Below are 16,299 nucleotides of genomic sequence, written 5' to 3' on the forward strand. Positions count from 1 at the left end.
AAAATCGGTCAGAAGTTTTTTGGAATTCCAGTGGCAAAGTGATATTATTTTGTACAATATGATAAAACCACATGGTCAGTGTCAGAAAAGTAGGCAATACCAAACAAAATACAAGGCAAATTTTTACAAACAGAATTTCCATGCTTAAACAAACATTGATAACAAGAACAGAAAACCTTTAAATCAGTTTTGGTGATGAGATGCATTAGTATATGAATTGAATATTTTAACACCTAAAGGAGTGAAGAGAAGTAAGGTTGGTGGAAGAGGGGGGGGGGGGTGTAGAAAAACACATCATGTGGCCTCTGTCTTTTCCTAAGTTTCAGCTTCCATGGCCTGCAGAGAGAATTGGGGGAGGAAGTGGCTGAACAGGTTTGTAAGGGGAAGAGGTAGCACTTTTAACCTGAAGACATTTAAAGGGAGGATGTGAAAGTACTGAAAAGTGAATGTTTGAGTAACTGGATAGAGAGAGCTAGTGGAAGAGGTGAGAGGGAGGGATTTCTCCTCTGTAGCTTCCTAGAGGAGAATTTAAGAATCCAGATTTTGAAGTGAGTAGACTCAGGAAAGAGAAAAGGATTGGATTATTGTCTGAGTCCCAAAGACAAAAAGGACTGGTTTGTTTTCATTATGGGATATTTGGGTGGGAAAGGGAGAGAGCAGTAAAAGAGAGAAGCCGTCCTCAGTGTGTTTGCCAGCCAGCCACTGTCAGTGACAGATTAACGAAAGAGGCAGAGCAGAGGCCAATTTATTTAGGGTCTGGAAGGCAAGAAGGTGTATTAGCCAGAGAAGGGGGTTGAGAAATGTGTAAGTTTGGAGGGGTTCGTTTAGAGATAATTTCAGCAGGGCCAAGCTTGTTGTTTTACCTTTGGAGGCCTACATGCCCACCCCTGCCTTGTGTCAGCTACACAAGCAGGCAGGCAGGCAGGCAGGCAGGAGGACAGAGGTCAGCAGAAGGAATTGCTTAAAGCAGACAGACAGTTTTAGCCTAGAGAATCTGGACCAATTGCAAATAGCAAGAGTGTGGTTAGAAGAGCAAGGAAAAGGATCATTGGTGCTGAAGGTCATCAGAGAAAAAAGAGAAAGAGGGAGGGGGAGAGAGAAAAGGGGGTGAGAGACAGATTGAACTGCTACAACATAAGGAGTTACTTTTCTAGAGGAGATGATTGGGAGGCTCATGGCAGAAAAGGGCTGGTGAGCAAGGCAGGAGAGCAGAGGGGGAGGTGCCTCTGGAGTGGAGGTCAGAGGACTTGATGGACAGAACAGGGTGAGCAGAAGGGAGAGTTTTCTGGAGCAGAGGTAGAGGAGGGCTTAGGTTTAGGGCACCTCGGCCTCCTCGCCGTTTCGATGGAGAATTGTTTAAATAAGTAAGAGTAAAATCCAGAGGTTCCAAATTTAGGCCAAGGTGGCCATGGTTTAGTGAGACCAGATTTCGGTAGACAAACAAGTCAGGTTTTTTTTTTACTGTATATCAGCCCAGTCTTAAGATTAGACCGCAGGCATGCCAATGGGGTGTTTCTGGGAGACAATTTGGAAAATTGCGGTGCCTGTCCTGCTGCTCCAGGCATCCCTGGTGCTTTGGGAAGGCAGATCTATGGATCCCAATAATTAGGAAAGGGTGTCCTAATTAAAGGGTGTCAGGGGGTCTGGACAGGAAGAGAGGGAGGGACTCCTGGAGTCCCAGTGTCCGGGTTGGGACACCTCTGCCACAGACCAGGCTGGTTACCTTGTTCTGAAGGCAAAGAGCCTTCTGCCTGGAGATCAGAGTCCAGGGACAGGGTCCAGGAGAGAGAATAGTGGGAGAGATAAGGCCTTTTCTGGGTTTACACAGGGGGCCAATAATACCTCAAGCCACAGTGGGGTGGCCGTCCAGGAGGCATGCACTGATCATGTAGGCCAAGGCCATGAGGTCTTTCAGGTGGCTGTTTAGCCCAAAGTAAGCTCAGCAGGCTCTGTGTTCCTGAGGGAGAAAGGCCTTGGAAGGAAGAGTAAGGTAGCAGAAAGGCTCGATGAGAGACAGCAAGGAGGCAGGTGGCCCCTCAGCAGAGGGCACTCAGTTACTCCTGGCACTTTTCCTGTCCCGGATGTCAGTACAATTATGTAGGGAAAATGGAGGAATATGGAAAAGGAATAGGCCGGACTTGATCACCAACAGGCAAGGACTGTTTATGAGGAACAGTGAGGAGCACAGACCTTCCCCTTCCCCTTCCCACGGGTTTGGAGGTTGTGCCAGGGAGTTGGAACAGGAGCTGGGTTTTTATATGAGGTCTGAGGTTAATGAAAAAGCCACCAGGTCAAGAGAGCTGGGGGCTTTTCAGCTGGGCCCACAATGGGATGTTTATAGCTGGACTTAGGTGGATTGACCTGCTTGCACATGGAACAAGTTCGCTCATACCTGGGATTTTGCCTGGCATCAGTATGGGCCTGGGACAATAGGGTGGGGGTCAATCCATCAGATACTATGTTGAAAATGAACTATATTTCTTGTGGGGAAGGGGGGTCAGGAGGGAAAAAGCTGGGAGAAAAAGAGGGAAGAGGTGACATTGTTCAAAAAGAAATGTACTCATTCCCTGACTTATGTAACTGTAACCCCTCTCTGTACATCACCTGTACAATAATTTTTTTAATGCTGTTAGTTTTGCTCTAGAAAAATGGGATTCTGGTGCATTTTCTCCTATAGAACTTAAAACAGATTTTCCTTTATCACCAGCTACACTGAGAATAATTGTTTGATGAATCTAATTTGTGATCATTGGAGCCACAAAGTATTTTGCTTTTTGTGGCACTTAGATTCTTGAAGCAAGAATTACAGGCACACCCCACCACACCCAACTGGTTGGGAAAGGATATCTCAGATATGGCCAGGCCAACCTTAAATCACCATTTTAAGAAATAGGAATAGAGGCTGTTGGAGACTAATCAATCCCATCACTGTATTTTGTTTTATTGTGGCCTTGCTTGGGGTTTGAACTAAGAGAGTCCCCACACCACTCCACATTTAGAAATGCCTTTTGGGCAACTGATCCTTCTTCTTTTTCCTTGTTAGTAAATGAGAAGAGTCAGCGGATTTGGTCACAGTATTATTCAGTTACAGCAGCAACTGAGCCCTTATTAAAATCAAAACTTTAGAATGTCCTAAGAATAAAGACCCTATATCTTTTGAATTCTAATTAGTAAACGATTTAGTTTGCTTTTATGAGTAAATTGTAAAGTCATGAAAAGAATCAGCTCCATTCATTGAACTATTATTTTCCTGTCTTCCTGTTTACTAAGCTTTAGGGACAGAAAATGGGAGGCAAGCCCCTTGTAGGAGAAGACAGACAGTGTATGGTAGTGATTCATAAGAGTCCTTGGAAAGGCTGGGAAGGTGGCTCGATGATAGAGTGCTTGCCTTCCATGCATGAGGCCCTGGGTTTGATTCCTCAGCACCATATAAACAGAAAAAGCAGGAAGTGATGCTTGGCTCAAGTGGCAGAGTACTAGCCCTGAGCTGAAGAGCTGAGGGACAGCACCCAGGCCCAGAGTTCAGGCCCCATGACTGACAAAAAAAAAAAAGAGTCTTTGGAAAAGATGTACATATGAGGATTATTACTTTGCTCTGTAAAATGAAAGTTTTGATTTCCTATAAGAGCCCTTAGTCTACTCTCAGTGTATTTAGTAAATATTTAATTGTATAGTATATATTATATATGTGTATATATGTGATGTATATGTGATATATATGTGAGTGTATAGTATAATTGTGTATAATAAACAATTAGCAGAAAGTACAATCATAATTTACCTTTGAGCAAAAAGGTAAGCAAAAATGTCATATTTGTTTAATCTGGCTGTAATTCATCTTTCTGATAGAATGCTTATTTGATATTGATTATTTGATTATTTGATATTCCAAAGTGCAATTATAAATGTTCTTGAACAAAAACATAATAGTAATAGGATACAGGAACAAGTGACATAATGTTGGGTTAATAGATGTGAGAAATTATAATTTATGAACTCTAGAGATTGGGTTACTAAAGAAAGTAACATACATACATACAAGAGAGTGCAACATACAATGAGAAGGCCAGGCTTAAATGATGCTGTTCCCTGCTCTAGAGCCGTTACTGGCTTTCTAGGGCCCCTGGTCAGCTTGCAGATGTATAGTCAGACTGTCCAGAATAGCATCCATTTATACAAGCATAAATATGATGTTTTATTACATGGGTACTATTCTTTTCTTTGCCTCATACCTCCTTCCAGGAGAGTAGCTCCTGTCCCTACATCCTCACTTCCTCATGTGGTTTTCTGATTATTTCTGTCATCTTTCTCTCCTTTATGTCTCATCCCTTTGTGCATATTCAGTAGCCTTCTTAACGTATTTCCCAGTAGAAATCCTTATATATTGCTTCCTGCCTTTTTCCACTAAGTTAGAACCGTATCTACCTGATTCTCCACAGACTTGGAAAAACGTATTTGCATCTGGCCCCAGCTGCTAAGTAAATTATTAGCTCTGTTGGTCTCCTGCTAACGGTAAAGTCTGATTAAGGATGGAAATCAATGCTTTATTGTTGCTCTCCTAGATTAATAACTTACACTCACAGAGAAGGCAAAAACAATGAAGCTGCTTGTGTGGTCTTTGGCATGTCTAATGGTATCTTGAGCCTCCTTTTGTGTTCATGGAATCAAATCTTAGAGCAAGTGTTCTTCTGTTCTCTGGTTATCTTTTACCATATTTTGTTCTTTCACAGACAAATCTCTTTGACATGATATTTAAAGTCAAGAAAGTTTGGCTCATTGCTGAGATTTTTAAAGTAGAATTTGCTGCATATGTAAAATTCCATTATTAACTGTATGACAAATTTGCTGAGGTCAATTGCCTAAAGTTCAGACAAATTTCTTATTCGTTCAAGTAATATTTTTTGCTTCCTTTAATATAATGGGCACGCTTGTGTATGGTAGAAAGAAATGAGAACAATAGAAACCAGCATGCTGTTCTCAGGAGCCCAACCAAGAAAAGGGAGAGGAGCCTAAACAAAGTTGAATGTGGTCACTGCTTAGAGGTGAAGTGCACCTAGATAGCGTGACATTCTAGCCAGCTGTTCTAGATGGTAAGGTATAGAAAGGGATAGAGGGGTGGGAAAGGAGTGGGCAAGATGTCCTGAGCAGAGACCAATTCCATGCCCAGTTCCTAGGTGAGGCAAGCTATTAGAGGCTGGAGGAAGTCATGATGGGAAGCCAAAATCATGGGGGAGTGGGAGGCCACACCATGGCAGCATAGTTTCTGCTGGAGCAAACCAGGTGGGCTATGCATAATTTTACCTATGTTTAAATTTTGTTATATAGTCATCTTGTTTCTGCCTCTAAGAGAAGCCTATTTACATTTATCGGTCTTTGTGCGAGGTGGGAGGGGGGTGGGAGATGGGAAGGAATGGGAAGGGGAAACAAAGTAGGAGACAACAATACTTGATAAGAAATGTACTCGTTATCTTGCCCATGTAATTGTAACCCCTCTATATGGTATTTTCACAATAAAATTTTTTAAAAAAGAAATTTTTTCTTTATTAAACTTGTTATTCAAATATTTTTCTTATTAATGTTTTTAAAATGTTTCTATTAATATTTGTAGAGTAAGTATATATTGCATTTCAGTTGTTAGGAATAACTTTTTTTTTTAACTGGCTTTGCATTTAAGATTCCATCTATGCTTTGACCTGGGTGGCATCCTTGGGGATTTCCATGACAGAAATCATCAAGCCCTCATCTCAAGATATATATAGTCCTGAATGTGGTAGTAGCAGCTATGGATGCATTTTTTTTAAATGTCCTTAGCTTTTACTTTCAGTAGATTTTAGTGAGTGTTGTGCTGGGAGTATATAGCATGTGCAGAGAAATCACACACAGATGAACTTGAGGCAGTGCTGGTAAACTGCTAGCTTAGGATGTTTTCGGTGGCCAGAGCTGCTTCCATTTCTTTGCACTTCCAAATCAAAATTCCAGCTGAAGTTCCTAGAATGTTCTCTTTCTGTACAGCAGAATTAGTTCTAGGCAAGATCAGGAGACATTCTGATCCCTGATTTAAAGAGAGAGAGAGAGAGAGAGAGAGAGTGGAAAACTGGAATGTCTGTTCCAGCATCTTTTAAGGACTGTCCAATGTCTGGCTGAAATGGCTAAATGTTATGTGCAGTGACATTTGATTTAATCAAGTCTTTAATCACAGTGATTTGTATGTGTGTGTGTGAGAGAGAGAGAGTGTGTTGACAGTACTGAGAGTTGAACGTAAGGCCTAGCATTCTCACAATTGGCACTCTAATCACCCTGCCTCCAGTTCAGCTTTTTTTTTTTTTCTGGTTAATTGAAGAAAGATATTCAAGTTCTTTTCTTCCAAAGTTGACAAAGATCCTCAGACTCTCAGTCTCCTGAGTAACTCTAGTTAGAATAACAAGTTTCATAAAGAAAGGAATTTCAGATACTCAGGTGTGAACCATCAGTACCTGGCTCAGTGATTATTTTTAATAGATGAAAATAAGAACACTGCTCACTGCCATATGTCTTTGGTTTTGCTAATTGAGCACACTCTATTTTCTTTCTATAAATATCATGTTAACTTGTAGTTCAAGCTACTCAGAAAAGTATGTCAGTTGCATCACTTGAGCCTAGGAGTTCTAGACCATTCTGGTAATGTATTGATACTCCAGCTCATATCAAAAAACAAACAAACAAAACACTTCAAATGTAATTTTTATCAGCTCACTGTTTTTAAATTTTTATTTGTAAAGGTGATATACAGAGGGGTTACAGTTACATACGTAATGTAATGAATACATTTCTTGTCAAACATAGTTACTCCCTCCCTCAATTTTCTCCCACCTTCATTCCCCCCCCCCCAACTTATCTCCTCCCCATATTGTAAAGTTCATTTCCAGCATAGTGTTTTGTGAGTATTGCTGTTGCATTGGTTTACCCTTTGTCCTCTGTTCACCGTTTTGTTGTTTCCCTTCCTTTCCCCAAATCAGATAAATGTATACATAAGACATAGGGTACCAAAGTCAAAAACAATGACAACAGGGTATAAAAGAAAGGAAAAAAATGAAAGAAAAAAGAAATAACTTCTCAAAGTACATTAAAACAACAACAGCAAGAACAACAAGGAAAAAACTCTTATTTCCATTTTGGTTAGTATCATTTTATCTGGTCATTTGTACATAGCTATGAGCTATTGTGATCCTTTGCAGAGGACTGGACTATCCTAGACATATACTAATTATTAAAAATGCGGAAAACTATGGGGCCTTTGTTTCTTTGGGTTTGGCTTACTTAATGACTTTTTCCCAAGTCTTTCCATTACCTTATTAATTGGGGCAAGGTCATTCTTTCTGATGGAAGCATAGAATTCCATTGTGTATAAATATACCATATTTTCTCGATCCATTCATCTACTGAAGGTTATCTGGGTTGGTTCAATGTCTTAGCTATGATAAATAATGATGCAATGAACATAGTCGTGCTGGTGGGTTTAGTGTGGCATTGTTTGTAATCATTTGGGGTAAATGCCCAGGATTGGGATTGTTGGATCATAGGGTAGTTCTCTGTTTAGTCTTTTGAGGAACCTCCATACTGCTTTCCAGAGGGTTGAACCAGTTTACATTCCCACCAACAGTGCAGTAGCGTTCACTTTTGGCTACATCCCCACCAACAACTGTTATTTGTTTTCTTGATAATGGCATTCTAAGTGAGGTGAGGTGGAATCTTACTGTGGTTTTGATTTACACTTCTTTTTTTTATTGCTAGATGATCTATAATATTTCTTAATGTTATACCTCTAGGTCCAATAGTGTCTATATAAGGGTCATGTAATTTCACTGTAAATTATTATAGCTAATCAGACCTGAGATTCTTGTACTTCTTTTATGGCCAGAGATGTGCATTTCTTCATGTGTCTATTGGCCATTTTTAGTTCCTCTCCAAAGGAGTCTCTTTTTAATTCTTTGACCACTTATTAATGGGGTGATTGTTTCTTTGAGGATTTTTTATTGGGGGGTTTAGTTTTTTGAGCTCTTAAGTATCATGAAAATGGCAATGTTGCCCAAAGCTATCCACAAATTCAAATACCCATCAAGATCCCAACAACATTCTTTATGAAATAAAAAGCAATTAAAAATTTCATATGGAGGCTGGGAAGGTGGCTCAGTGGTAGAGCGCTTGCCTTGCATGCATGAGGCCCTGGATTCGATTCCCCAGAACCACATAAGCAAAAAAGAAAAAAAAAAAGCCGGAAGTGGCGCTGTGGCTCAAGTGGTAGAGCGCTCGCCTTGAGCTGAAGAGCTGAGGGACAGCGCCCAGGCCCAGAGTTCAGGCCCCACGACCGGACCCAAAAAAAAAAAATTTCATATGGAATAATAGGAGACCCAGAATAGCAAAAACAATCCTTAGTAGGATAAACAGTGTTGGAGGAATATCAATACCAAACTTCAAGCACTATTATAAAGCTGTAGTTATAAAAGCAGCTTTTTACCAGCACATGAACAGGCCTGAGGACCAATGCAATAGAATTGAAGACCAAGAAATGATCCCACAGACCTATGGTCACCTAATCTTTGATAAGGGAGCCAAAATTATCCAATGGAACAGAGACAGCCTCTTTAACAAATGGTGCTGGCAGAATTTCCTGTGGAAATTCCCAGTTGGCCCCCTGCTCCAACCCTATTAGGTCCAGACCAGACCAGCTGCCATGATGCCAGGCCAGGTGTGCCTCTGTGATTATCTCCTGGCTTGTCTCCAGTTATCATGCATCCCAGTTCAACTCTCCATTGGAGCTGAATTGGATTGTTCATATTGTTTTTGTTCTTCCTTTCCTCTTTAGCCTGTTTTCTAGCTGTGTTATATATATTGGGGGCTGCAGGGCTTTGTAACATTAGGTCACCTGAAGCCTGCGAACTGTATAATAAAGACTCCAACATTCCATATTCCAAAATATGGGATGATTCACCTTACAACAGATACACTCGGACTGCTTGACTCTGGTTAAAACTTCCTAAATAAAGATCCAAATCAAAGAAAGGCTGAATAAATTGGTTTGCATGAAACTGCAGAGCTTCTGCATGGCAAAGGACATAGTTAGCAACATCAGTAGAAAACCCACAGATTAGGAGGAGATCTTTACTAGCTATATAATAGACAAAGGACACATATCAAAAATATGAATTTACTTTTCTTGGGTAGAATGTCCTCTTTCATCTGTGTTGATTTTCACACTTCAAAAATTAGCATTTGCTTCATTTGATATGAGGTGTGTCGCAATGACTTCAAGCCTTCCATAATAATAGTCTTATATGATTTTATAAGCATCTGAAATTCACATTCTAATATTTAAACTGTACAGAATTGAAATTTGGACTTGAAGCATATTTTATTGTAAGGTGAATTATCAGGGAGGCTACATTTTGCAAGATGGCATATTGGAGTTTTTATTATACAGTTAGAAGTCTGCAAGCATCCCATCGTTAAAAAGTCCTACAGCCCCCAAATACTATAACAGGGTTTGGAAACAGGCCAGAGAGGAAAGAAAACAAAAACAATACTAACAAACCAATTCAGCTCTGAGGGAGAACAGAATTGGGATGCCGTGATGACTGGGGATGAGCCAGGAGACAGGACACAGGACAGAATTACAGAGACAATGTGGCATTGCATAATGGTGCCTGTGCTGGTCTGGGCCTAAATAGAGTCAGCACAGTGGGTAGGTCCACAGGAAATTCCCAGTCCTGGGCACTGCACTGACAGGTTTGATAACTTATCAGCCAAATGCTCACCCGTGCCTCCAGGGATCCAGGCAGCTCATCACCTGGGAGGCAGAGGCGATTCCTTCCCAGCACGAAGACTAGATGCCAGACCCTACCTTCTACCATGTGGCCAATGTGGCACTGGCCAGACCTGACCTCCCTACTTTATTTCCTAGTTTAGTAATTTTTTTTGCTGTGAAAGACATGATCAGAATTGAAGGATTTACTCCCATCAACCTGATAAGTTTTCCAGTAAACTTGGGTAGCTTCTTCAAGTTCTTCTTCCCAGCTGTTGAGCAGCCACACTTGCATGCATACCATCACTGCCATTACCTCCCATTACCTCTGTGGTCCTAACAGACCCTTTAGGGAGGGGCTTGAACTCTGGGCCTGGGTACTGTTCCTCAGCTCTTCACCTCAAGGTTAGCACTCTACCACTTGAGCCACAGTGCCACTTCTGGCTTTTTCTGTTTATGTGGTGCTGAGGAATCGAACCCAGGGCCTCATGCATGCAAGGCAAGCACTCTACCACTAAGCCACCTTCCCAGTCCCTAGGAGAGCATTTTTAATTTTCTGTTTGTTTCAAGAATGGTCGTGATTATCACTCAAAGAAATAAAGATAATTTTTGATATCTGTTTATATCTTTAAATATTGATGAGAACAATAGGCTATTCTATTTTCCTTTCACTTTAAATTCTTCTCTGGTACTTCAAGGCCTTACTGCACTTCTCTGAAACTATTCAGCTAGGGTCTCTCTGGTCAACATCCTAGCCTAGAGTCTTCAGAATTTTGTGCCAGCTTCTACCACTTGCACTCCATCTAAATCTTGATAGATAGTCCAAGCTAGACAGTCTTATTAGATAGTTCAAGCTGGGAAAAACTTGAAGTCTTTCTGCCTATGTTTCTGGAGTCTTGGCATAATTTCTGTATTTTTAAATGTAATTGTTAAACTTTTGCCATTGTAATGCTATCAGCATTATGTGTAAATACAGTTTTATGTTTTGAAATTTTACTTATTAAATACTGTTCAGTTACTATATTCTATCATTCTTATAATCTATTTTCTTTAATAATTTTTGCTTTTATTTTAATATATGTGTATTTGACATTTAAGTACATCATTAGTTTACAGGCTCTTCATTGAGAAAGTAATGTGCTAAGCAACTTTATGGAGTGAAGGAGAGGCAATAAAGACAAGATCTTACCCTCATAGATCTTACATTTAAAACAGGAAGACACATAAACAAGAAAATGAATAAATAAATAATTACAATGAAGAGAAACAACAAGGAATAAAGAAATGGATGAAGATACATGTGATAAGAATCAAGTTTGTTTTTTTTTTTGGGTCCGGTCCTGGGGCCTGAACTCTGGGCCTGGGCGCTGTCCCTCAGCTTTCAGCTCAAGGCTAGCGCTCTACCACTTGAGCCACAGCCTCACTTCCGGTTTTTTTCTTTTTGCTTATGTGGTGCTGAGGAATTGAACCCAGGGCCTCAGGCATGCAAGGCAAGCGCTCTACCACTGAGCCACCTTCCCAGCCCGAGAATCAAGTTTTTTTTTTTATAGTAAGTAACAGACCTAAAGGAGATGGTAATAAGGAACTCTTTCTTTAAAGGGACAACCAGAGGGGAGGCTCTAGGCAGGAAGAGGCTGGCACCAATGTGAGGACAGACTGTTGGCTAGAGAGTTGAAATAAATACTAGAGATTAAGCTGTGAAACTATAACAGTAAGAAATAAAAGAATAGTACCTGGGCCAGGTGAGGATAGGAGACAGTAATTGAAGTCAGTTCGTATGAAAGGTTGTAGCAGTCTGCATTGGCCAGTTGGGGTAGAAGTGGTAACAAATGCTTAAAATTCTTTGGACTATGAAGGACAGAAACAAGTAGAATATTCCTTAGGTATTATGTTCCACAGGGATAATTCCTAAGATTTCTGTTGAATGAATGCTATTTACAGAGGTGGAAGGGCTGAGGATATGACATGTTTGGTGATGACATCTGAAATTTGGTTTAAGTAAGATGATACTAGGCAGGGAAGTAAATAAGTGGAACCACCTGGGATTGAGCATTTGGTGCTATGTGCATAGTGATGGTGCAACAATGATTAGCTTGGTCACACCCCTAAAGGATGCTTACGAGGAACATATCCTCTTCCCAGAGATATCAGGGATCTGGCAGAATAGTACCAGAGTCTAGAGAGTTATTGCCATTGAAGTATCAAGAGAACTGAAACAGTCTGGTTATCTTGAAGCTAAGATTTTTCTGGAAAGAAGTTAAAGCAGTGCTTTGTAGGCTTGAGTTTTTGTTTCATGTTGTTGTTTTATTATCATTTCTCTTGTCTTGTGAAATTAGTTTCTATTGCTAACTATGTCTCTATGCCTCTGAAACTACAGTAATTTTGGTGCGACTAGAACCATGCTCCATAATTATTCTGCAGCCCCTGTTTTAGGCTTTCCCCCCAACTCTTTTGTACTAGAAAAGCTTCATACATTCAGTAGAAACCCTACTTTGAAATTCAAAATGAAATCTTTCCTATTGTCTAGGGATATGCAATTGTTTCCACCTCTCCTGGGCAGAGAAAGTGAGCCTACTTGGTTCAGCTCTGTGATCGCAAGGTGAATAACTGACATTTCACAGTGACTGTGTTTTTAAGCAAGGATATGTGGTACATTATTTGCTTTAATTATTATCCACATTATTTTATCCTCAATATTATAATTATCAAATGTATACTTTATTCTTGATAGAGCTTCATAAAAATTTGGAGACTTAGCAGCCATCTTTCTTCAACATCATCTTCTCCTTCCGTACTTGGTTTCCTAACTGCCTTTAAAATTTCCTATGAATATATCCTCTTAATAATATCCCCTGCTTCTTATGTAAACTTGTTCAGGTTTCTTTACCCTAAGTTCCAAAAGTTGAGGGACATTGGTTTACCATGATATATAACACAGGTATAATACCCAGCATAGGTTGTACTTATCAAGAGAATAGCCATGTTGTTCTACTAGCTATTGTTTTCTCCATTTCAGGTTTTTAAGTGCTTACCTATTCCTATGAAAGTAATAATATTTATGCAAATTACTTAGAATGATATCTGTTCCATAATGAGGACTTAAATAATCCTGGTTATCATTTCCTTGTAGCTGTTGATCTCTCCTGTCCTATCCTCTCAACCTGGAGCCATGATTTTTCTGAAGAACTACAAACTAGTATCTGGTTCATTCATCAGGGAAATGATAGTTTTTAAAAAAATAATGCTAAGACAATATCAATTTGCAAATAAGGAAGTTGGACCCCCTAACCATATACATAAATTATCTCAAAGTGTGTCATAGAAATAAATGCTAGAAATGAAATTGTGAAAATATAACAATAAAATATAGAAATAGATCTTCACAATTCTGAATGCAAAGAATTCCTAAAAAAACTGAAAATCACAAAAGTTGATAAACTGGACATTTTGACTTTGAAGGCTACTGAAAAGATCCCTCCCCCTTGGGAGTGAAAACATAAATTTTATATGTAAAGGACTTGGATCCAGAATATTTAAAGAATTTTTGTGATTCAATAATGAAAAGATAAGTAGCCCAATTTGGGCAATTAATTTAAATATATAGTTTTGTAAAGAAGATATTCAAATGGCCAACAAACATGAAAGGATCTTCATTATCCTTAGTCATAGGAAAATGCAGATTGAAACTACTGTGAGATACCATTGTAAACAACTGTCATGGCTATAATCAAAGAGAGACCACAATAGTTGTGGACTAGGATATGGAGAAATTAAACCCTTTGTTACTGCTGTTGAAAATACGATTGATTTGGAAAACAGTCTTGGAAATTCTTCAAAATGTTTAATGTTACTGTTACCATATGGTCTAACAACACTACTTCCAGGTATTTATATCCAAAAATGAAAACATTAGGTATACAAGCTAGTCACCATAGGCCACAGACTGTATCACTCAGTTTTAATGAAGTGTTTACAACAATTAAAGATGTAAAAACAGAAAGCTGGTTGATTGGTCACTGCCTAGAGTGAGTGCTGATGGATACAGAATTTATTTGGGGGATGACAAAATATTCTGGAACTAGGTGGTAGTGATGATGCATATAATATGTTAGCATACAAAACCCACTAATTTGTCAACTTTAAAATGTTGACCTTTATGGTACATTAATTATAGCTCTATAAAGCATTATTTAAAAAGAATAAATTGTTGCTAGAACTGTCTTCATGGCTTTGAAAGATTATGAAACATACATATTTTTTCTTGGTGTTTTATGGATGCTACCTGAGCTTTACTCACAGTCCTAAAGGATATTGGTTTGTTTAGAGGGCTGAGTCCGTGGGGAACAATCTCCCACTTTCCTATAATGTCAGGTACTGTCTTCTCTAGACCAGGAAATAATGAAGACCATGGCCTTCTTCACTCAAATGAAAGTTTTTTTTCCCACATGAAGATTAGATAATTCACAACACAATAGATGTACCAGTGATAAACATTATCAGCCTTTCTAGTTTAAGAGATTTAATATTTGGTTGATTGGGTAATTGTGTATAGAGATGATTTTAAGTCTTTCCTCCTCCCCCTCCTCCCCCTCCCCCTCCTCCTCCTCCTATTCCTCCTTCCCCCTCCTCCTCCTCCTATTCCTCCTTCCCCCTCCTCCTCCTCCTCCTCTTCCTCCTCCTCCTCCTCCTCCTCCTCCTCCTCCTCCTCCTCCTCCTCCTCTTCTTCTTCGTCTTCTTCTCCTTCTTCTCCTTCTCCTTCTCCTTCCTCTTCTTCCTCTTCTCCTTCTTTTTCCTTCTCTTATTTCTCTTCTTCTTCCTCTTCTCCCTCCTCATCTTCTTCCTCTTCTTTATCATCATCTTTTGACTTCTTTTTTGGGTTTTGTGTGTGTGTGTGTGTGTGTGTGTGTGTGTGTGTGTGTGTGTGTGTGTGTGTGTGTGTGTGTGTGTGTGTGTGTGTGTGTGTGTTTGGGCTTGAACTCAGGGCTTGGGCACAGTCCCTGAGCTGGCTTGCTTGCCCTTCGCTCCTGCCTGCCTGCCTGCCTGCCTGCCTGCCTCCCTCCCTCCCTCCCTCTCTCTCTCTCTCTCTTTCTCTTTCTTTCTTTCTTTCTTTCTTTCTTTCTTTCTTTCTTTCTTTCTTTCTTTCTTTCTTTCTTTCTTTCTTTCTTTCTTTCTTTCTTTCTTTCTTTCTTTCTTTCTTTCTTTCTTTCTTTCTGTTTTTGCTCAAGGCTAGTACTCTACCATTTGAACTACAGCTTTACTTCCAGCTCTTTGGTGATTAATTGGAGATTAATTGTGATCCTCGTGAGCTACTAATGATCACATCTATTTTAAACACCACCACCAACAATAACACTACTTTAAATTAGTTAATTTATATTAATGTAAACAACCATATGCACTGTCCTGTATAATAAAAAAGATTACATATACTTGATAGATACTTCATTTTGCTTCTTAATTTAAAAATACATAACATAATGTTTTTTTTAAGAATTAACTGATCTAAAGTACATATTCTCAATCTTTCATATGCACAAAAATCAAAGGAGAGTTCCTAAAAGTATAAATGGCCTGAATTTATAAGTCCAAGAGATGAGTTCAAACCAATATTTTAGACAGTTCTTGGGCTCTAATTCTGGGCCTAGGCACTGTCTCTGAGCTCCTTTTTGCTCAAGGCTACTGCTCTACCACTTGAACCACAGCATCACTTTTTCTGAGATTAAAGATAAGAGTCTCCTGGGCTTTTCTACCCAGGATGGCTTCAAACTGAAGTCCTGAGATCTCAGCCTCCTGAATAGCTAGGATTACAGGTGTGAGCAATCAGCTCAAATTAAAATTTTAAGGAACTTTTTCCAAGGAACACAGCTTTATCCTATGATAAGAAGGGTTATCAAGGATTTGGCTTAGTATATGGATGTTTAGTTTGTCCTTTATAGATAATCAGTGGATCTTAGAATATTTTCTAGCCATTCAATATTAGAAATTGATGACACACATTCTTATTTAACAACCTAACATTTCTTTGGTCTGTGAAACTGTAGTTTTTGCCTTATCTACTCACCCTCCTCAGCATTTGTCACTGTTACCATTAATGCAGCCCCATGCATGAACTTTCTTTCCAGATTTCCTTTGATTTAGCTGAGTATACTGCTGATGTTGATGGGGTTGGCACTTTGCGGCTTCTTGATGCAGTTAAGACCTGTGGCCTTATCAACTCTGTGAAGTTCTACCAGGCCTCAACAAGTGAACTTTATGGGAAAGTGCAGGAAATACCCCAGAAGGAGACTACTCCTTTTTATCCTCGTTCGCCTTATGGTGAGAATGCTGGTGCCCAGCACTGTCTTTGGGTGGGTGGGTGATGTGGGGAGTGTTTCTGTTTTCATTTTCCTAAGCTGAAGTCATTGGGTGTGAGATTAACATTGAGATAGACTAAGGTGACTAGACTTGTTGAGAAGCATGCCTTTATAGATTGCTAACTACAAGTATTTGCTGCCATTGCCTCTGGGGTGAAATTACCACCT

The 16,299-nt window shown here is 39.6% G+C and overlaps 1 protein-coding gene across 1 annotated transcript in view; it reads left to right on the plus strand.

Moving 5' to 3' along the window:
- Positions 1 to 16,299, plus strand: part of Gmds (GDP-mannose 4,6-dehydratase) — a 552,983-nt gene that overhangs the window by 211,698 nt on the left and 324,986 nt on the right. The window contains exon 5 of the mRNA XM_042680355.1: positions 15,901 to 16,093. Coding sequence (XP_042536289.1) covers positions 15,901 to 16,093 — 193 coding nt within the window. The remainder of the gene's footprint in view (positions 1 to 15,900; positions 16,094 to 16,299) is intronic.

Source organism: Dipodomys spectabilis, unplaced genomic scaffold (genome assembly GCF_019054845.1).
Source record: "Dipodomys spectabilis isolate Male_0828 unplaced genomic scaffold, ASM1905484v1 ptg000059l, whole genome shotgun sequence".
NCBI classification, from domain to species: domain Eukaryota; kingdom Metazoa; phylum Chordata; class Mammalia; order Rodentia; family Heteromyidae; genus Dipodomys; species Dipodomys spectabilis.